The sequence below is a fragment of the Dama dama genome, chromosome 29, assembly GCF_033118175.1.
Source record: "Dama dama isolate Ldn47 chromosome 29, ASM3311817v1, whole genome shotgun sequence".
NCBI classification, from domain to species: Eukaryota; Metazoa; Chordata; class Mammalia; order Artiodactyla; family Cervidae; genus Dama; species Dama dama.
In genome coordinates, this window is record NC_083709.1 from 26115781 (window position 1) to 26139479 (window position 23699).

The 23699-nt window shown below is 35.9% G+C and overlaps 1 protein-coding gene across 4 annotated transcripts in view; it reads right to left on the reverse strand.

Annotated features, from left to right (window-relative positions):
• Positions 1–8068: 8068 nt before the first annotated feature.
• IFT74 (intraflagellar transport 74) overlaps positions 8069–23699 on the reverse strand; it is a 97355-nt gene continuing 81724 nt past the window's right edge. For all 4 annotated transcript variants that reach the window (XM_061132268.1, XM_061132266.1, XM_061132267.1 and 1 more), the window contains 4 exons: positions 15053–15216; positions 13927–14052; positions 10417–10477; positions 8069–9099 (listed from right to left, as the gene is read on the reverse strand). In XM_061132268.1, coding sequence (XP_060988251.1) covers positions 8981–9099; positions 10417–10477; positions 13927–14052; positions 15053–15216 — 470 coding nt within the window. In that variant the 3' untranslated portion in view covers positions 8069–8980. The remainder of the gene's footprint in view (positions 9100–10416; positions 10478–13926; positions 14053–15052; positions 15217–23699) is intronic.

The window sequence follows — 23699 nt, forward strand, 5'->3', positions numbered from 1 at the left end:
GAAGAAAAGTTGTTGACAAACCTAGACAAAGTATTAAAAAGCAGAAACATTACTTTGCCGACAAAGGTCCATCTAGTCAAAGCTATGGTTTTTCCAGTAGCCATGTATGGATGTGAGAGTTGGACTATAAAGAAGGTGGAGCGCCAAAGAACTGATGCTTTTGAGCTGTGGTGTTGGAGAAGACTCTTGAGAGTCTCTTGGACTGCAAGGAGATCCAACCAGTCCATCCTAAAGGAGATCAACCCTGAATATTCACTGGCAAGAGTGACTACTGAAACTGAAGCTCCCCTACTTTGGCCACCAGATGCAAAGAGCTGACTCACTGGAAAAGACCCTGATGCTGGGAAAGATTGAAGGCAGAAGGAGAAGGGAATGACAGAGGATGAGATGGTTGGATGGCATCACTGACCCAATGGATATGAGTTTGAGCAAGTTCCGGGAGATAGTGAAGGACAGGGAAGCCTGGTGTGCTGTAGCCCATGGGGTCACAAAGAGTTGGACATGACTGAACAACTAAACAACATTTTTAAGTGTAAAATACACATTGAATCAAAAGACTTAGAATGAGAAACAGAACATAAAGTATCTCAATAATTTTAAATTTAATAGATGTTGAAATAATATTTTTGATATATTTAGTTAAATAAAATACATTAAAACAAATTTCACCTACTTCTTAATTTTAATATAGGTATTAGAAAATTAAAATTGACATATTTGCCCACATTTGTAAGCTCATATTATAATTCTATCAGAGAGCACTGTTCTAAATTATCAAGCCAGTGTTTCCTCCTACAGCATCAAGATCAAAGAGCTTCATTCCTGAATAGACATGTTTGGTTGAGTTTACTTATGCATTAAAAAACCTATAATTTAAAATATTTTGGAGCACTATTTTAAAATATTTTATAATATTTTAAGCTATTTAATCACTAGCTCACTCTGGAAGAGTAGATAGATATTTCCCCCATTTTTCCAGGTGCATCTCTACAGACCTTAAAATGACTGACAATTGTACCAGCCATACAGGTGCTCTAAGTCTGTACCAGACTCAGTTACAATGCCTTCACTTTTTTTTTTTTTTTAATGCCTTCACTTTTATTTTTACTTTTGGTATACATTCTAAGACAAGCAATGGTTATTTCAGTTTTAAAAATTCTGCCTAGAAATAAACAAATCATTGACCCCAGATAAAAGGCTAGCAAATGGGAGCCTAAATGATGTCTCAACAGATGTTCCCTCAACAGGTATAACCACCTATCTATCCATCTATCCATCCATTCTCATTCATCCATCCATCATCAAACCTTGCCTGTCTTCGAATAAGCTTCAAAAGCCACTCTTAGATTATAACAGTGGTGCTAGAGAAGAAGAATGGAATGTTTGACACTTCTGCTTCTCAACAGAAATCCAAGAGAATGTTCAAAGGGCTCTTGAGTAACTGTGTCCCACAACTCCTATGCCACTATGCCACTTCCTTTAAACAAATGCTGTACCTTTGGTTAATCATCCCCTCATCTATCTATGTCCCATCCCATCCCTGAAAGTGCAAAGTGTTAGCCACTCAGTGGTGTCCAACTCTTTGTGACCCCATAGCTGGGGCCCACCAGGCTCCTCTGTCCATGGAATTCTCCAGGCAAGAATACTGAAGTGGGTTGCCATGCCCTTATCTGAGGAGTCTTCCTGACCCAGGGATTGAACCTGGGTCTCCCACACGGCAGGCAGATTCTTTACTGTGAGCCACCAGGGAAACCACTAATCTATACTACTTTTTAATGGCTGGATAATGTTTCATTGTTATTTTTAGGTACTACATTTTATTTAACCATTCATCAGTCAATGGATATTTGGGTTGTATCACTGTTAGACTATTATGACTAATGCTGCTATGAACATTTGTATGCAAGTTTTTGTGTCAAAATATGTTTTCAACCCTCCCAGGTACATATACCTATGAATGGATCTGTTAGGTGACATGGTAACTCTATGTTTACTTTTTCAAGAAATTTTCAAACTGTTTTCAAAAGTGACTCCTATGCCTTTCAGTTTGGCTTAGCTTATCTCACTCAAACTGATTCAATAAGCATTCACTGTGGGCTTACTCACCAACAGGGCCACTTGGCAGACAGGATGCAGATGACTAAGACATCATCCCTGTTTTCAGGGAGCCCACTGCCTGGTGAAAGACCTCATAGCTTAGTAGAAATGAGTGAGAAGTCCTTCCTACCACCTGGTATCTGCCTTAAGGAGGGAAGAAGAAAGTATTTGTGGCTCAGTATACCAGATGAGGACGAGATGCTCAGATGACCCCAATACTTTACAATAACACCACTAGCATTCAGGGAACATTTAATAATGTGGTTTTTGTTGTTTTCATTGCTGTTACTGTGGATTATTATACCTTTATATGAGGCTTAAGATGAACTCATTAGTTGTTCCTAAAATTTATCTATGTCTAGTGACACCTTAGAAGTACATGGGAAATAAGTAGTCATGATTCAATTTTCATTATATACTTATCTTAATCACAAAATCATTATCAATGTATGGAATCAGCCTGATACACAGAAATCTTTGAGATGATTCCAATAGCTGAGAGGTAAGAATTCAATTTGGCAAGCTAAAATTCTCTAAGCCTCTTGTAGAAGCAGAGGAGATACCAAGGGAAAAGAATGAAGAGTGGACAAAAAGGTAGAAGAATTAAGAGAACATGATGCCACAAAATGCAAAGGAAGAAAAAGTTTCAAGAAGGTGTGGTTAGTAATTTTAAATCCTACATAGAAATTTTACTGGAATAAAACCTAGTGGTTTACTAATTTTAGTAATTAAAATATCAATTGACCTAGAGATTGTCATACTGAGTGAAGTCAGACAGAGAAGGGGAAATATCATATGTCATCCCTTATATGTGGACTCTAAAAATGAAATGATACAGGTGAACTTACTTACATAATTTAAGGATCTATTGTATAGCACATGGAACTCCACACAAAGTTATGTGGCAGCCTGGATGGGAGGGGAGTTTGGGGGTGAATGGACGTGTGTGTGTGTGTGTGTGTGTGTGTGTGTATAGCTGAGTCCCTTTGCTGTTCACCTGAAACTATCATTAAATTGTTGACTGTACCCCAATACAACATAAAAAGTTTCCTAAAAAGATATCATTGGTTATGTTAACAAAAGCAATTTCAGTGGAGTAGAGGGAGCAGGGCTTGGAAAAAAGATTGAAGAGTATGAAGTAGACTAGTCTTTTAAGAGTTTTGAATGTGAAAAGAATGGGAGAAAGATGAATGTGTTTCTGTATTGACAGAGTGAAATCAATGGAGGAAAGGCTAAAGCCATAGGAAGAAGGGGCTAAAAGACAGAAAATTAAGGAAGCTTCAGAAGGAATCTGGAATGGATATAAGCACCAGTATAGGAACTAGTCTGAGGCAGAGAGAGGCCTTCTTCTAGAAAAGAAAGACTTAGAAACTATGCTTCTAAGACATATTCTCATGAGAGAGATGCATAAGTGCTTCTTCAAACTCAAAGTCCCATGCCCTTTCAGTTATGCTGCATTCCTTAATAACTACATACAAGCCGAGGAGAAAGGTGACGAAGGGATGATCCACAGGAAGTGTGTAACTAGCTTGGGTTGTATGAAGGGGTGTTCTCTCTTCTAGTAAGTGAGGACAATATTTGCAGAGAGCTGCTTCAATGAGGAAGGTTAAAGAAATGACTAGTTATATTTGTATGGTGGATGCTTTTATCACAACGGATAAAATATGGATAAAGTCAGATTATTACGAGATAGGATGAGGGGTCGGATGCACATTGTAGTTGAGATTCCAGTGAGTTTCCCTTACTGAGGTGCAAATGGGTTAGTGCTAAATCTCCTTTCCAGTCTTCATTTGGAAATGTCCTGTTTACATTTCTGAGGCTGTGAGCACACAATGTCAAAACATCAGCTTGGTATGGAATTTCAGACAATCAATCCAACATACTCTTTAAAAAATTCTTTTCATCAGGTCATACCTTAATACTTACCTAAGATAAGTAAGAGATATGGCTTGTCGAGGTTATTGTTTATGGAGGGGGATGGCAGTGCACAGTGAGGTCACGAAGTTTCTTAGAAATAAACAGTCTGACATATCAGAGTATGTGGTAAGGAAAACCTGTCCTGGAAATCTAATCTGTGGTCAATAAAAAGATACTGGATCACAGAAATTTTGAATGTTTATTTTATGGAAGACTTTTATCTTTTCTTTTTTTTTTTTTGGCTGAAGTAGGGGCATCTTGGAGATAATACAGTGGTGAGAGATTTTTAAGAAGTTTGCTTGCCTCCTATTATCTGTATTTCTTTCAATTAGCTGTCTCTTATGGATACTTCTCATGGTCTAACTGGCTATCGCAAGTGTGCCACAGAAAAAGGAAATAAGGCAACTGGACTTTTACAGCTTCACCAGAGCCCCTTCTCTGACTCTGAAATATTTCTATCAGGAAAAGGAACGGAGCCAAGGAACATGGTCAAGGCTAGATGTCCCCAGAAAGGTAGGGCCAATTGGCAATAAACGTCCATTTGGCCTTCTGATAACCACCATGGGCAAGGCACGGGGCTTCTGTGATATTTTAAAGGCAAGAGCTCTAATATACTGCAGGGATTTAGGCTTTATCCATCCATCTACTGTTTGGCACTTTTGTTATTTCCTCCCAAGGGATGCTTGCTTTTCTCTGTAGGCTACATGGGAAGTTAAAGAGGCTGGAAAAGCAATTTTCTCTTCCTCTCCTTCTTAACCATTTCCCCTACTCCTGAGACACAAAGTCCCTGCTTTGTCCTTGGCTGGGGGGGATGGGGTGGTGCTGGTTGGCCTCTAAGGTGGCCCTCCCCCACTCCAGTAAACTGAGGGAAAGTTCATTTTAACAAGAAGCTATTTAAACAGTGAGAGAGGCTTTTAAAAATGAACTATGGTTTACTTTGATAAAAAAATTCTGGTTGAAAAAAAAAAATTCAGGTTGAGCTTATGGACTCTATCAAATATTTTCACCCTCAGCACTGGTGGTGTAGTGGTGAGCATAGTTGCCTTTCAAACAGTTTCACCTTCATGTTAATCAAGACTTCCTTTAGTAGGGTGAATTTATCTGTTTAAAGTGACAACACAGAAATGAGGTAATATTTCAGTTTGGCAAGCTGTAGTTCTTTCTTGATCTATACCAAATACAATTCTAATCAATTAAGTTTGCTTTCTTTGATGGTATTACTATGTTGTTATCATGGTAAAAATACTGTTTTACAAAAAGATTTTGAAATAAAACAGCAATTTTGAAAATCTCATTTTAGTTTTTGTATTTTTTCTTGTGAAATGCTTACTTAGTGTATTTAAGCCTCTTTTAGGTAGAAGACCACTCAATTCTTCTGACTCATGCTTCCTCCAAACTTTCTTCTACACTGGACTCTCCAATGGGTGTTATTTTCCCTCCTATGACACAACTTTTCTTTATGCGTAATCACTCTTGACTTGAAGGAGAATAAAGTTGACCAAGCAGAACAGCCTATTTACCAACTAGGCTATTTATACACAGGTTATTCCTATGTCCCTTAAGATTATACAGTTAGTTTCAGAGCAGCAATTCATTGCAACATGTTATGAGGAAAGATACTGAGGCAGCAGAATATAATCTATTATCTACTAAAAATAAGCAGTAAGAATTAACCTTTTGTTATTACAAAGTTATAATAAGTATTTTAATAGAATTTTTAAAATCATATTTTTTAGTATGAAAACACATTCTACATTGTGTTCCTAATTAAAACACAAGAAAATTTTTAGTTATAGTGATGAAGGCAGTTTGGTTTAATTAAAACAACTAAAATAAATATATATAGTGCACTGTCAAAACCTGGATGATGCCAATGATGGTGAGAGGGCAGGCAAACAAGCGCTCTTGCACACTGCTATTAATGTCATGTTCCTGAGAGCAATTTGTGTCAAAATGCCTTGGACTCTTGCTTCTGACTCTTTGAGCCAATCCAGTGAGTTAAGCACTATTATTCCATTTTATAGATGAAGAAACTGAAATTCAGAGACTAAGTAACTTCCCTAGGTCATATGAAAAGTTAGCAGTGAAGCTGTGGTTCAAACTCAGTTACATAATGCAAAGCTTATGCCTAACCACACCCCACTAACCTCATTCAATACATGGTGTTTGTTTTCAGAAAGTATTCCCACATTAAAATAATATACAGCAGTTTAACATGTTGTTGTACAGGAGTATATGACATGAATATATGTCTGCAAAACTATAAAGATCAAAAGTTTAAGAACAGTATGATCTTAATTTTTTTTAAAATATAAGTATATAATGAAAAATAGGTATGTATGACAGATGTATATAGATGCACATCTTAAGAGACTAATGTGATCACAAGTAATTTTCTTCATTTTATCTGTCTTTCTTAAATTTTCTACCTTTGTATTAAAAGCTATCTTTTTAAAGATACTCAATCTCATTTCTCAAACTGTGACTCTGCGATTTAAAGACACAACCTGCTTTTATTTAAAAAGGTAAATAAAAATGAAAGATACATTAATTTTAAAATAGATCACCACAGTTCTCTAGGAGTCTGTCAATTTCTCCTTACTTCAAGTATAAATGTTCTTATTTATTAAGGTTGCTTATGCTGGAATCATATAGCTAAAGGAAAGAACTACAGAGAAACTGGGCAGCAAGAACCCCTGGAGCTTCTCTTAACTGATCTTTCATCTCCAGTGTGAGCAGCATGACTCCACACTCTAATCCTCTTACCCTGCCTGAGTTTTACACTGTAACATGAAACCAGAATATGGTCCAAATCAGGGACTCCCATTAGTGAAAGAGTATAAAGAACTCATGTTTATTTACTGATAAAGATAAGGGTGGGAAAAACAAAGCTTTTGCTAACTTTCCCATGTTGATCTTCATTAGTAAGGCTATTCAGCATGTTTGTTCAGTTGACAGCTTCTTTCCATATGACTTACAAGGTGTTATTTTAACAGGAATGAAACTCACTGAGCAATGTGACTGACTGAGGAAGAGCCGGTTTAAGCAGATAGTAGCCTCCAGGTCTATCCTAGCAGAGGGAATATTCTTGTTGGATTTGTTGAAAAGCTCTGAGAGGAAGGAAGAGACATTAGTAAGAATTTCCCTCAGATAACACATTTTAGTTTAAAGAAATCCTGTTCAGTTATGTTCCCCAAATATCATATATGAGTAATTTAGAATGGAAGTTGGAAATTTTGCTTTTTTCAAGAAATTTTCAACTTTTTTCTGCCAAACATCACAATGTTATAATATAAACACGTATATATAATGACAAGGCAATTTTCTTCCTACTTTCTTTCTGAGTAAAGACTGGTTAAGTTCCAGCTCAATGATTACGGCAGAGCTGTCTAAAGTATCATATGTCCTTTCTACAAGTTAAAGTATTGACTGTATATATGTTTTTAATTTGAATTTTTATTGCATGTCTAACTATTATATGGACATCACAGCTAATTTTGAGAAAGTACCAGGAAGTTCACTTCAATGAAGATGAAAAGACCCACAATCCCACTACTCAGAAAAAACCTGTAATATTAATAGTATATATTCTTCTTGAACTTGTTGCACATTAGCATATTAAGGGTTCTGAGCAGAAAAGAAGAGAATAATTTACCTTTGTTTCAAATAATGCTTCCCAAATTCCTTTGACTATGAATCCTTTGATGGTATAATACCTATTAGAAACCTGAAGAACTCAGGATCTAAGGAACATATTTTATGATTGCCACCTTAATGAATGTATCAATGTGCACAATAGTCAGCCATATTAGTAATCCAGAGTTAATCAAATTCAGAAACGTTCACTCTTCTACCTAAACTCACACTGAACTAAAATTGAATAATTTAATGATAAATATTTACTTCAGGTAAGGAACATGCATGGGAACTTTTATTATATGTGACTTATAACTCAATAAAGCCTTTTTAAAAAAGAAACTAATAAGCTTGTGTTTCATGAAAACTGAGAAGTAGAATTACTCGAGGAATGCAAGATCAGAGCAAAGGAAGGATAGTTTTAAGGAATACTTTATTCTGGCAAAAGTGACTCACTCTTCCCAAAAGGCAGGCTACATCTTCAGTTCCATAATGTCTCCCCAGATTGATATGATACATTTCTACCTCTTCCACCTTATCCTTTCAAACGTGCTGGCAATGCTTATAAATTAATCTGTTTTAAGTCCTCCTGTAGTACTAAAGAGTGAATGCATATTCCGGAATAGAAGTGAACAGCAGCAGCCATAGTCTGAAAGAGTCCACTGTAAATACAACATTTATTTTAAATTTCATGCTTTCCCTAGCAAATACATGTAAGAAAGAATTTTTTAAACGCAAAGAGTAAAAATATTAATTCCCAATAAAGAACAGTCTTAATTTCACAAAGGAATAACTGACAGGTAAAAAATTTTACCTATTTACCTGTGATTTCATATGCCTTAAAACACATCAAATATATCTTGCTTGAGAAGTAAAGCTCAAAACTAAATACCTCCCTTCTATTCTTATTATCGATTTCTAGAAGCAAAAGTTGGCAAGGTTGATAAATGCTAAATCAGAATCATACTCCAGGCATGCCTCCTAGGCTTGACATATGAAAAGATGATAGCATTTGCTGCCACAGACAGATTATACCAACTAAATGAATAACAATAGCTACTTTTAGTTTGTTTTATCTTCTGGTTCTCTGACACATTTTTATCACCTACACAAAACAAATCTAAATATAAAAGGAGATGATACTTTTTTAATACATAAGCTATTTATTAAACTATTATACTATTTAAAGCATTATTCTTCGAAGAGGCCATGAAATTACAACTTTCAAAATTTTTAGGTAAAACTCGTCAAGGGTAAGCAATTTTTTTAATGGCATGTACAATTTAGCAGCAAGAGAACATTTCTATAGAGACTTGCAGTTGGTTCAGACTCAGTTTCTGCTCATGCTATGCAGAGCATCCATGATGCTTTTATTATACTCTGCAATCTGCTTGGACACATTCTTCATAATCGACCGGTAATCACTCTCTTGACTCTTGGTTGCTATGACTAAGTACATGAGTTAAGAGGAACAATATCAATACAAATATTAATCTAATTCTGTCATGTGGAAAAGACCCAAATTACACTAGTATTTTTCTTACTGAAAACTGAAGATGGCACAAAAAAGCACAATTAGAATAGTTTCAAACAGTATTTTAACAGATTAAGCATCAAACCTAGAAGGTCTAACCCTAAAAGGCCAGGCCAAACTTGTTTCAAAAAAGGTCACCTATGGTATACAAACATTTTTAGAGTTAATATGTTATTCATCTCAATCTGGTCATAGAACAATTCAATGTTCAGAAGAACCACATTCTTTAGAGTACCACACAGAATTTCAGGCAAGTTTCTAGACGTCACTCTGCTTCAAAATCACCTACTTTGTGTCAGAGAAAACCAGAGTTCTGGACTTTAACCAATTGTGAATACAAATCTGCTTTTAAAATAAATTGCACGACCACTGGGAATAGAACCTTTAGCATCTCATCTGGAGGAAAGCTGGGTCCAAGCTGCCCTGAGAGGATGTTCAGTAGCATCCTAGAGAACCTATGCAACCAATGAGTTAGAATCTAGTTCTCTAATCAGAGTTGCTCTTGAATAGGTCAAAGAAGGGACTAGGAGACAACCTTTGGGGAAACGCTTCTTACACTCCACAACACCTGTTGTCAGTTGCTGCTTCCATCTATGATTACACAAAAAGATGAGCAAAAAGACTGAATGTAAGTACTATCTTGATAGAAATAAGATGGGACATAAGTACTATCTTGGTAGATGAGATTGAAGGTCAAATTTCTCATGACATTTCTTGGTTATCTCTCCCTTTGCTTCCCAGATATCTAAGGTACAGCATTATAAATAACAACAAATGACCATACATACACACATATACATATATATGGTTATATGTAATTCTCCCAACAAGTCTATGAGAAGGAAATATTAGCTGTATTTGAGATGATAACATTGCAGTTTAAACAGTTAAGTAAACTGTCCATAAACTATACGTAGTAGCATCAATATTTAAAATTAGATCTCCTGACTCTAAACTCTGAGTACTTAGTCACTATGCCACAATGTGGCTTTGTATGGTCTGCCTTCTATTAGTTACTTTAGTACACACACACACACACACACACACACACACACACGCACACACTATTGTAGGATGGAAACTGTCTTATTCATTTCCCACATAGTTTAAGCAGTATTTTGTACATATTAGGTATTTTATGTTGAACTGAATATTATTTCAGTCTTTAAAGAAATTCCTAGAAAAAAAAAAAACCCCTCAGTCAAGTCCATTTGCAGTTTTTTAAAGGATACATTCTTTCATCACAAAATTATTTTGCTCATGGTGTTGCCACTTCCTCTCCAAATTTGTGAGCTAAAAACACAAAAGAAAAATGTTCACCAGTGCCCATATTCAAAACAATTATACACTCCTTTGAGATATAAGAAAAAACCCTCAATTTTAAATCTTTTCAACTCCTGCATTTTACAGAGATAAAGCCATGACAGACAAGAAATTTAGAAAAAGTTAAACAACAGTAAATATAATACTAAATAGAACGTTGAATTCAACAAGTTTACTCTATTTACTTTAATTGGAACATATTTATTATACCAATGAACATACCAACTGAAAGACAATTTATATTTCCCTTCCCTAAAAGAACTTTAAAAAGAAGAATGGGACATGATAAGAATCTCTCCTTGAAATCTGAAGGTCTAATGCCATGAAAGTACTACATATTCTAACACTGTCAAAGGTTCAGCTATATAGGAGAAACTTCCTTATTTCCAGGGCTAAATTTCCTGTCTAATTTCACAAGCTGTGATAAGAGCAGAGCTGCAGTGTAAAGATTATAAGAGGGCTGGTAAAAAGCTGGCATTCTTACAATAATTTCTGCATCAACAGGAAGCTAATGTGGATATTATATTGACGGTTGCTTCCTCCAAAGACAATTTTACTGTTATAGAATTAAATTGTTTTTCTGATTTAATTAACCTTGCAACTCTGGGTTATGGTCTTTTTAAGATGCACATAGTTTTTTTCCTAAGCAAAGGAAAGTCTGAAAAATGAAACATTAAAATAATGTTCTGCCTGGATATTTCCAAGAAGTAATAATCATTTAAAAAAATCTGATAACTGAAACAGCATTCATATTTCTTCCTAAACTCAAGTTAAAATTATTTTCAGGGCATAAGTTCAGTATCAGAGTAGCATCTATCCCATTGTTTCCTCCAAGGAGATGAATCTAGATATTAGGATGAGTCATAACTAATTATATGAACTGTATGTGCTGTGAGTTAATGCTACGAAATCAGATCTAGCTTCCCCTGATAGAACCTTGAAGTTCAGATGGACTTAAGGAAGTAGTCAGCACTTTTGGACAATAAATCTCAAATAACCTTTTGCAAAGTCAAGTACCAAATTTTCCCTCTTTGTTTCATATAAAGGGGTGGCCTTCTTATTTTGCAGCAAACCTCTTAAGTGCTACATGAATAATGCTATAAAAGCAACTCTATGTCATATGGTCAAATTCCTTCTATACCATACATTTATTTATTTCAGTGATGTATTTAAACCTTGCCTTTAAACCCCCAAGGATGTCAAGAAGCACAAATCTCTTTTCTTCCTACAACTTCTTTTAAGTCTATCATGAGTTCTTTATACTATGCTTTGTATAACCCTGAAACATGTGACTTGCAAATATTTTCTCCCAAACTGTAAACTGCTTTTTCATTTTGTTGATTGTTTCATTTGCTGTGCAGAAACTTTTTAGTCTGATGTGGACCATTTATTTATTTTTGCCTTGGTTGCTTGTGCTTTTTGGTGTTACAATAAAAACCTGTTGCCAAGACTAACGTCAAGGAGCTTTTTCCCTATGTTTTCTTCTAGGAGTTTTGCAGTTTGTTCCAATATAAATATGTTTAAATGATATAAAATAAATAACCACTCAAAAAAGGTCTGTTATGCCATGTTATTTATAGATGTCAAAGCCAGTTTTTAAGAAAATAACTTCAAAAAATAGGGAGACCAGGATTTGATTCAAACAACTGGGATTCATAAAAGGCAACCCATAATACAGAGAAGCATTATAAATTGTGGTTTATGTTACAAATTCCTGTAGATGGGGTTAAGAATAAGATTAGCACTTAATGTGGGAATAAACAAGGTAGCCACGGACTGGCTCTAAGAAACTGTGTTTATCAAATGTTTTTCTCTTTAAATCATCTATTCAGTGAAAGAAGAGGGCCGAAATCCATATGAAGTATCAATGCTCTTTCCTATGAACCATAAGACAATGGCCTCATTAACTTTTTCTTAGGTTTACTTCTCCAGTATCCATTCCAACTCTAAACAGACAAGGATAAATTTGTTATTTACAAGTCTATAAATAGGCTTATATATTATAAAGCAGAGACAGAGTAATTGACTAATAAATTTGAAACATGTAAATTAGTGATTTCTAAGTTTGTGGCAAACTCTGATGAGAGTCCATCCCTTTTATGAAGAATATAAGGTTTATCTTTTTTTAAAAGGTACATACATACAATGAAACAGCTGACATCCTAAAAATATCAAAAAAAGAGCTTGAAAACATTTAAGTAAGAAAAGAAATGCTTAAAGACTGTATGCATAGAATGATTTCATTATTTGTAAGAACAATATAATTAAGGATGTATAACTGCAAAGGGAAAAAGTTTACAGGATATTATACCAAAATGTTAATGACGGCTGTCTATCATGATCATGTTACCACATGAAGAAAAAATTTAATGCATTTAGCATTAATAAATCATAGCTGCAAATTGTTAACATAGACTAATTTGATGTGAGAATAACCAACCTTTATCAGACCATAATAACTGATTTTGTATATGACACGCATGCTTCATTTAATCCACCAAAAAATACTTATTGAACACTTATCATGTGCCAACCACTAACACAGTGCTGGGGAGAAAGTGAGGGACAGAGACTAGGCTTCTGCCCTTCAATCTGGAAGACCTCAGACCTTGTTGAGGTAATTATCAGCAGGATGAGTGATATTGAAAAAGGGTTTGCCTCTGCAACCTGAGTAAATCATCAGAAATGTAAATAAAGAAATTCAAGAATAGGACTGCTCTTCATAGCATTATTTGAACAGTTTTAAAATGAGAAATAATCAAAATGTCTTAACAATTTGGAACTGAGTAAATTATGCTATAAAATTATGCTATATCCAAAGAGTCAAATATTATATAGAATCATATTTTTAAAAATTTACTGACAAGGGAAAGTATAGTTAATAATGAAAAACAAGTTTCCAAATAATAGGTACAATATAGTACCATTTCTATAAATATACAGAAATAATGTACACTTATGTGTATGTATAAAGTGAATGTATTCATACCACATACATATAGACTAGAAATATCTATCCACATATGCATAAAGTCATCTCTTCTGGGTGGTGGGATACTAGTCATTATGGCTCATTTTCATTATCTGTGGCACTGATGTATTAGCAATGTTTCTGCATTTAAAACACTTTACTTTTGATATTTTTAAAAGCTATTATCATAATGGCTGTGTCCAGAATAGTGCCAAGCCTAGAGCTGGCCTTCAATATAGGTTTATAGAAGGCAGGAAAGCAGGAATAAACTCATTCTGAGTGGAGACTGTACAGAATCTAGCTATCTTCAAAGCCAGAAAATCTGGTAGGTAAACAAAGCCGAATAAAAAAAAGGAATGGGTTGCTTTGAGGGTGAAAATACAGATTAACAGGACATGCCAGATAATCTAAAACTAGAAACGAATTTCAGTCCTTTCTCCTTTTTTACCTGAGAATGTGTCTCGTTTTCTTGCAGCTGTGTTTTTAGTGTCTCACATTCTGTGTTTAGTTTCTCCATTACTTTTTTAAAGGCATTTCTGCGAGTTGATAATACTGTTCTCTCCTGATGTAACTTCTAGATAGATCCAAATGGAAGTAAACAAAAGGCTTTAGCAGGTATCTAGTAAATCAATAAAAATAGCATTTGACTTAAATAATATCAATAATATTCTAATAAAATCCTACCAAGGCTAGAAAACCTGTTTGTAAAAATATCCTTCTAACTATAATAAGCTAAATTGTGTTCGTGTTGTTTAGTCCCTAAGTTGTGTTCAACTCTCGCAACCCCATAAACTATAGCCCACAAGGCTTCCCTGTCCATGGGATTTCCAGGCAAGAATACTGGAGTGGGTTGCCATTTCCTTCTCCAGGGGATCTTCCTGACCCAGGGATCAAACCTGAGTCTGGTGGGTCCTGACCGGTGGATTCTTTAGGCCGAGTCACTGAGGAAGTTCATAATAAGCCAAATTAATATTAACAATATAAATAATAACTTATCAGGGCTGCCTTATGTGTTTGTACTCCACCAGATTTACTTTAAATTAATGTAAATAGCAATGAAAAGCCACTGAGAAGTCTTAAGTAGAGAAATATCCTAATCAAATTTGCATTTAACAAAGTTTATATTTGTTGAAGGGCTTCCCAGGTAGTGAAGTGGAAAAGAACCTGCCTGCCAATGCAGGAGATGAAAGAGATGCAACTTTGATCTCTGGGTTGGGAAGATCCCCTGGAGTAGGAAATGGCAACCTGCTACAATATCTTACCTAGAAAATTGCATAGACAGAGGAGCCTGATGGTCTATAATCCATGGGGTCTCAGAGAGTCAGTAATGACTGAGGACACAATTATTATATTTGTTGAAGCACTCTATCCCTTGCTTTTCAATTTTTGTCTTTTGTTTTGAAATTTAAATCACTCTAAATTCCTACTTTGTATGTTAAACATTTTTATTTTTTCCTTATAAATCAAGTAATCAACTGAAAATAAACTTACAAAGTTTTAAAAACACATATATTATTAAATTTAATCAAGAAAAACAATTTGAATTACAATTTTATAGCATTGTTACCATTTACCTTTTTCTTTTCTTCACCTGATGATTTTAAAGCTGCCAAATCATTATATGTCTCCAGATCAGTTATCATTTGCTTAATTTTGTTTTTTAGAGACTGTTGTTCCTCAGTCATTTTACTTTCCAGAAGCTCCATTTTTTGTAGATCCAACTGTAGCCTCTGACTATCTGAAATGCAGGAAAATTCAAATGCCATACTTAGTCGAAACTTTAGTTCTTTCCCGAAAGGAAATAAAATCACTAAAAATCATGGTTTACAAGAGTGTCTGCACCAAAAACATGTTCATTGTAACCATTAAGACAATATAAAATTTTTAAAAATTACTCACCCCCTAGGTAACCAACATAACCTGATATGTATTAATCACATTTGTGTCCATACTCATATAAACATACAAGAACACATATAGTTCTTTTTCTTACTTCAAAATTAACATATAAGATCAATACTCATTATTTTTAGTATGTGCATGACATATATACACAGTTATGTGGGGGAGAAAAGCAAGTTATGAAACATTATGAGCAATATTTTATAATTACATATACAGTCAGCTCTCATTATTTGTGCTAGTTATATTCTGTAAAATCACTGTACACAGAGTTAGCAAGCATTTAACTCCTACGGGAAATACAGAGTTAGTTTCTGTGAGCCTCTGACAATATTTTTATCAAGAAACTAACATAACTTTGTTTTATGTATATTTCTCTTAAAATATACTTTTATTTAATATATATTATTAATTTGTTAAGACTGAACTAAAGGTCAACCACGTAGAGGCATAGCTCTACGAAGCTTGTTCTAACAGACACATTTTCACTGTAAGGCATATCACAGCCTTCCGCTTAGAAACACTTGTCAACACTTCAGCACTATACTTGGGGGCCATTTTAAAAAGCAAAAGCATGAACAAAAATACATAAAAATGTGATTTTAAAAAGTGACATTAAATAATGTACCATGAAAAGAATGCTTTTAAGTATGTGAACTAAAGCAAGAGGCATGGTGTTGCCTTATTCAACCTCCACTGAGAACTTGAGCATTCAAATTTTTCACCTCTGCATGTGTTCACAAAAGACCATGAAAGTACTACACATATGAATTTGGGGTTAAAAATTAATTTTAGTGAGAAAGTAAATTTACAAATACAGAATCCATGAATAATGATGACTGCATGTGTGTGTGTGTGTGTGGGTGTGTGGTGTGTAACTCTATGGCTGATTCATATCAATGTATGACAAAACCCACTGAAATGTTGTGAAGTAATTAGCCTCCAAGTAATAAAAAAAAAAAAAAAGAATTTAAAAAAAAAGCAAAAAAAAAAAAAAAAAAAGCATTGAGCATCTACTATGTGCCAGGAGCTGATGGAAATCAAGAAAGACACTGTTTTCACTCAAGAAGCTATATTCTAGGGGTTAAATTAGAAAATTAAAGAAGCATTTACAATAAACTGGATAACTACTATGAAAAGATTACAGGATACAGGATACTTTTTACTATAAAAAAATAAAGGATATTGGTCAAAAGAATTCTCTACAGCTATGCCTTATAACTGTTGCCTTAAGCATTAGGAATCAGCCACACAAAGGAAAAAGTGAGTTTCCAGAGAAAATAATCATTATGTGCAAAAATGTCTAGAGGTAAGAAAGTATAGTATTTCTGAGCAAATAACAGACGTTTGGTATGCCTAGAACTCACAGTTTGAAATGGTTGGTGGTAGGAGATAAAATGGAAAAGTTGAAGGATCAGTTCATGAAGGGCTTAAGTCAAGATAGGGAACTGGGACTTTATGCTAAGGGCTATGGCAAGTCATCAATGAGTTTCAAATGAGAGAGTGACATGGTTAAATTTTAGAAAGTTCATTCTGGTTGCCACATGGACAGTGAATTGAAACAGCATAACTATGTGCAAGAAGACCAGTTGATTCAGTGATCTAGGCAAGAAATCTTATGCTGCTGAGAATTTGTTTTTTCATTAAACAATATTTATTAAATGCTTTCTATGTGCCAGGCAAATAGAAAGGCATGGAGGATATAGCAATGAACAAAGAACTTATAGTTCAGTGGAAGAAGGCTATACATATATTTGATAAAATATACAATTAGTGAAAGTGAAAGTCAACTCAGTTGTGTCCTACTCTTTGCGACCCCAAAGACTATACAGTTCATGGAATTCTCCAGGCCAGAATCCTGGATCGGGTAGCCTTTCCCTTCTCTAGAGGATCTTCCCAACTGAGGGATCGAACCCAGGTCTCCTGCATTGCAGGTGGATTCTTTACCAGCTGAGCCACAGGGGAAGCCCAAGAATACTGGAGTGGATAGCCTATCCCTTCTCCAGGGGAGCTTCCTGACCCAGGAATCGAACTGGGGTCTCCTGCCAGATAAAAATAATTGAAGAAACAAAGCAGAAGAGATCTGGAGGAACTAAGAAACATGAGGGATTTGGGATTAACAAACAGGCAATCGACCAAATACAGTGGTTGAGTGAGAGAAGTCAGTGCAGAATCCAATTTCCAACTTGAATAAATGAGTATACGGGAGGGTAGGCAGAAAGAGACACAAATTTTTGTCTGTAGGAGGAAGAGATGATACACTGAAGGTGATTTAGGACTTGTTGAGTTTGAGAAACCTCAAAAACATCCAAATAAAGATAAGTAAATATGCCCATATAGAGAAATACAGGTTGAAAGCCCAGAGAAAAATGTGAGATCAGAAGACAGTTTCCAAAACCACCAGCATAGACATCGCACCTGAAGCTATGGGAGTGGTTGAAATCATCAATAGAAAAGGATTCATGACTGCACTTACAAAAATACCAAATTTTAAAAGGCTAAACATGAAGGATCCATATAGAATAAGAAGTGACCAAAGAAATAAAAGAAAAATCACAAGTCATGGGGAAAAAACATTTCAAGAATAAAGGAGTGGTTTGTAGTGCAGAATATTAGAGATTTTTTTTTTTTTAAGATAGCAAAATATGTGTTGCATTTACTGACCAGGAGAACCTGGGTATATATCCCCTGAGAATAGATTTTTATAGAAAGAAATGGAACCAAGAATGAGATGATTTTAATAAATCTGGCTGTGAATCCTTTGAAAGAGAGGAATAGCTGGGCAGAGAACACTTGGGAAATGCTTTTTTCCCCCCAAGATGTGATAAAATACAGAAAAAAGACTAAAAGGATACCAAAATTTTAATAGTAATAAACTTTTTATAGTAGGATTATATTTTTAATTTTTATTTATGCTTGCTTATATCTCCTAAATCCTCTATAATGACTATGAATTACATTTATAACCAGAAAACTGTATTTTAAAAACTTCCATCTCATAGAATTAAATATTAATAATACCGACCTTCTCTATTTCAGAGACTTAACTTTGCGATGTTGGCTTTAAAAGTCTCTTTTTTAAAGAGAAAAGAAAGGTATAAAAGGAAACCAATATTACTGAGAACCTGGAACATGCCTGGCTTTATATATTATCTGATTTACTTTTCATAACAGCCCTGAGATGAGTTGGAGGGGGTAAATGTTATTATATAAGGAAACTACTGAAGGCAAAAGGAGAAAGGGGAGGTAGAGGATGAGATGATTAGATAGCATCACCATCAATGGACATGAATTTGAGCAAATTCCTGGAGATATTGGAGGACAGGGGAGCCTGGCATGCTACAGTCCATTGGGATGCAAAGAGTCATACATGAGTTAGCTACTGAATAACAACAAAAAGCTTAGATAGGTAACTGCCCAAGGTCAACAACCAGTCAAGCTTTGGTGCTGAGTGATACTACCATCATCTTTAGGAAATATTCATTTTTAAGATAAAAGATATCACTTTATGACCCAAAACGCCTGTATGAGCTACAGTGAGCTATGGAAAGAGGAAAGAACAGTAATACCTGATTAATTTGCTATTTCAGGCTTCTTTCCCCAGGCATCATCCATTGTTCTGGAAATCTTATTCCAGCTAACTCAAAAACAGATACTAAAATGGAACTGAAATATATGTCCTGTATATCAAGATGAAGAAATCTGAATTCAAACCTGCCTTAGCCAGTTTCCTCTCTCCTGTACTGCCAGAGACTGGCATGGGAATAATCTGATACATACTGTAGTTACTTATTTGCAGAGGCATACAGTGATACAGTTTCATTTTAGAATATTTTATCTTGATTCAATTCAGTTCAGTCGCCCAGTCATGTCCGACTCTTTGCGACTCCATGAATCGCAGCACGCCAGGCCTCTCTGTCCATCACCAGAGTTTACTCAAACCCATGTCCATCGAGTCAGTGATGCCATCCAGCCATCTCATCCTCTGTCATCCCTTTCTCCTCCTGCCCCCAATCCCTCCCAGCATCAGGGTCTTTTCCAATGAGTCAACTCTTCGCATGAGGTGGCCAAATACTGGAGTTTCAACTTCAGCATCCATCCTTCCAGTGAACACCCAGGACTGATCTCCTTTAGGATGGACTGATTGGATCTCCTTGCAGTCCAAGGGACTCTCAAGAGTCTTCTCCAACACCACAGTTCCAAAGCATCAATTTTTCGGTGCTCAACTTTCTTCACAGTCCAACTCTCACATCCATACATGACCACTGGAAAAACCATAGCCTTGACCAGATGGACCTTTGTTGGCAAAGTAATGTCTCTGCTTTTTAATATGCTATCTAGGTTGGTCATAACTTTCCTTCCAAGGAGCAAGCATCTTTTAATTTCATGGCTGCAATCTACAGTGATTTTGGAGCCCAAGAAAATAAAGTCTGACACTTGTTTCCACTGTCTCCCCATCTACTTTCCATGAAGTGATGGGACCAGATGCCATGATCTTAGTTTTCTGAATGTTGAGCTTTGAGCCAACTTTTTCACTCTCCTCTTTCACTTTCATCAAGAGGCTTTTTAGTTCTTCTTCACTTTCTGCCATAAGGGTGGTGTCATCTGCATATCTGAGGTTAACCTTGATATTGATATTTCTCCCAGGAATCTTGATTCCAGCTTGTGCTTCATCCAGCCCAGCATTTCACATCATGTACTCTGCATATAAGTTAAATAAGCAGGGTGACAATATACAGCCTTGATGTAGTCCTTTTCCTATTGGGAACCAGTCTGTTGTTCCATGTCCAGTTCTAACTGTTGCTTCCTGATCTGCATACAGGTTTCTCAAGAGGCAGGTCAGGTGGCCTGGTATTCCCATCTCTTTCAGAATTTTCCACAGTTTATTGTGATCCACACAGTTGAAGGCTTTGGCATAGTCAATAAAGCAGAAATAGATGTTTTTCTGGAACTCTTGCTTTTTCGATGATCTAGCGGATGTTGGCCATTTGGTCTCTAGTTCCTCTGCCTTTTCTAAAACCAGCTTGAACATCTGGAAGTTCATCTTTACTTTTCCTCTATTTTAAAGTAGGGATATGAATACCCCCCCAAAATATAGTGGTATTTCAGAGCTGTTGTTTAGTCGCTCAGTTGTGTCCGACTTTTTGCAGCCCTATGGACGGCAGCATGCCAGACTTCCCTGTCCTTCACCATCTCCCAGAGTTTGCTAAAACTCATGTCCATTGAGTTGGTGATGCCATCCAACCATCTCGTCCTCTGTTGTCCCCTTTTCCCGCCTTCAATCTTTCCCAGCATCAGGGTCTTTTCCAGTGAGTTGGCTCTTTGTATCAAGTGGCCAAAGAATTGGAGCTTCAGCTTCAGCATCAGTCCTTCCAATGAATATTCAGGACTGATTTCCTTTAGGATTGACTGTTTTCATCTCCTTGCAGTCCAAGGGACTCTCAACAGTCTTCTCCAACACCACAGCTCAAAAGCATCAATCCTTCAGCACTCAGCCTTCTTTATGATCCAACTCTCACATCCATACATGACTACTGGAAAAACCATAGCTTTGACTAGACGGACCTTTGTCAGTAATGTCTCTGCTTTTTAATACACTATAGTATAGGTTTGTCATAGCTTTTCTTCCAAGGAGCAAGTTTAATTTCACGGCTAGAGTCACCATCTGCAGTGATTTTGGAGCCCAAGAAAATAGTCTGTCACTGTTTCCACTGTTTCCACTGTTTCCCCATCTATTTGACATGAAGTGATGAGACTGAATGCCATGATCTTTGTTTTTTGAATGTTGAGTTTTAAGCCAGCTTTTCCTCTCTCCTCTTTCACCTTCATCAAGAGGCTCTTTAGTTCCTCTTCTCTTTGTGCCATAAGGGTGGTGTCATCTGCGTATTCGAGGCTACTGAAATTTCTCCTGGCAATCTTGATTCCAGCTTGTCCTTCATCCAGCCTGGCATTTCACATGGTGTACTCTGCATAGAAGTTAAATAAGCAGGATGACAATATACAGTCTTGACATACTCCTTTTCCAATTTGGAATCAGTAAGTTGTTCCATGTCTGGTTCTAAATATTGCCTCTTGACCTGCAAACAGTTTCTTAGGAAGTAGGCGAGGTGGTCTGGTATTCCCATTTCTTGAAGAATTTTTCAGTTGTGATCCACACAGTCAAAGGCTTTAGCATACGGAATGAAGCAGAAGTAGATGTTTTTCTAGAATTCTCTTACTTTTTCTATGACCCAACAGATATTAGCAATTTGATCTCTGGTTCCTCTGCCTTTTCTAAATCCAGCCTGTACATCTGGAAGTTCTCAGTTCATGTACTGTTGAAGCCTAGCTTATAGAATTTTGACCATTACTTTGCCAGCATGTGAAATGAATGCAATTACGCAGTAGTTTGAACATTCTTCGGCACTGCCCTTTCTTGGGATTGGTATTTCAGAATGTCAAAAGCCAAACACAACATCTTTCTAAAAATAATTATATTTAGGGACAGAAGATTTTTATATTAAAAGTAACATATTTCAGAGTGAAATACAAAATTCAGAATGACTGAGAAGTATCATTCCCTGTATATACATATTATTTTTCTCTGGCTCCTTTTATTTTTTACTCTTTATTGTTGCATTTCAGCAGTCATGATGATGTGCTTAAGTGAGTAGTTTTTATATTAACTCTGTTTGGGGTTTGAAGAGCTTCTTCAGTTCAGTTCAGTTCAGTTGCTCTGTCGTGTCCAACTCTTTGCGATCCCATGAACCGCAGAATGTCAGGCCTCCCTGTCCATCACCAACTCCTGGAATTTACCCAAAACTCATGTCCATTGAGTCGGTGATGCCATCCAACCATCTCATCCTCTATCGTCCCCTTCTTCTCCTGCCCTCAATCTTTCCCAGCATCAGGGTCTTTTCAGATGAGTCAGCTCTTCGCATCAGGTGGCCAAAGTATTGGAGTTTCAGCTTCAACATCAGTCCTTCGAATGACCATTCAGGACTGATTTCCTTTAGGATGGACCAGTTGGGTCTCCTTGCAGTCCAAGGGACTCTCAAGAGTCTTCTCCAACACCACAGTTCAAAAGCATCAATTCTTCTGCACTCAGCTTTCTTTATAGTCCAACTCTCACATCCATATATGACTACTGGAAAAACCATAGCCTTGACTACATGGACCATTGTTGACAAAGTAATATCTCTGCTTTTTAATGTGCTATATAGGTTGGTCATAACTTTCCTTCCAGGGAGTAAGCGTCTTTTAATTTCATGGCTGCAATCACCATCTGCAGTGATTTTGGAGCCCAAAAAAATAAAGTCTGACATTGTTTCCACTGTTTCCCCATCTATTTGCCTTGAAGTGATGGGACCAGATGCCATGATCTTAGTTTTCTGAATGTTAAGCTTTAAGTCAACTTTTCACTCTCCTCTTTCACTTTCATCAAGAGGCTTTTTAGTTTCTCTTCACTTTCTGCCATAAGGGTGGTGTCATCTGCATATCTGAAGTTATTGATATTTCTCCCGGCAATCTTGATTCCAGCTTGTGCTTCTTCTAGCCCAGTGTTTCTCATGATGTACTCTGCACATAAGCTAAATAAGCAGGGTGACAATATACAGCCTTGGCGTACTCCTTTTCCTATTTGGAACCAGTCTGTTGTTCCATGTCCAGTTCTAATTGTTGCTTCCTGATCTAGGTCTGTAAAATTTTTTTCATCAAATTCAGAAAAATTTCAGCCATTATTCCAACTACCTTTTCTCCCCCATTTTCTGTCCTTTTCTTCTTTCTGGGACTCCAAATACATGTAAGTTAGACTGCTTAAAATTGTTGCACAGATCATGTAGGCTCTACTCTTTCTTTTTTCTTATTCAGGTTAGTTAATTTCTATTTATTTATCTTTTAAGTTCACTGATTCTCTTTTCCTATTGTCTTCTATATTCTGTTATGATCAGTAAATTTTTCATTTTAGTTATATTTTCAACTCTAGAATTTGCAGTTGGTTTCTTTTTTTTGTTATATTCATTTCTCTGTGGGATTCTCCATCTGTTCATTTATTATGATTTTATTTTCCTTCAAGCCCTTAAATATGCTTGTAACTTTAAAGTCCTTTTCATTTTAATATCTGGATTATATCAGGTTTAGTATATAGTGACTGCTTTTCCTCTTGACTCACACTTTCTTCTTTCTTTACATTACTAAATTTTTATGGTATAATGGACATTTTAAATGATGTTAGAGACTCCATATTCTGCTCCTTTGACGACTATTGATTTATATTATAAATGAACAATTAACTTTGCCGAACTAAATAAAACTCTAAACTTTTCTCCTTTGGAGTGCATC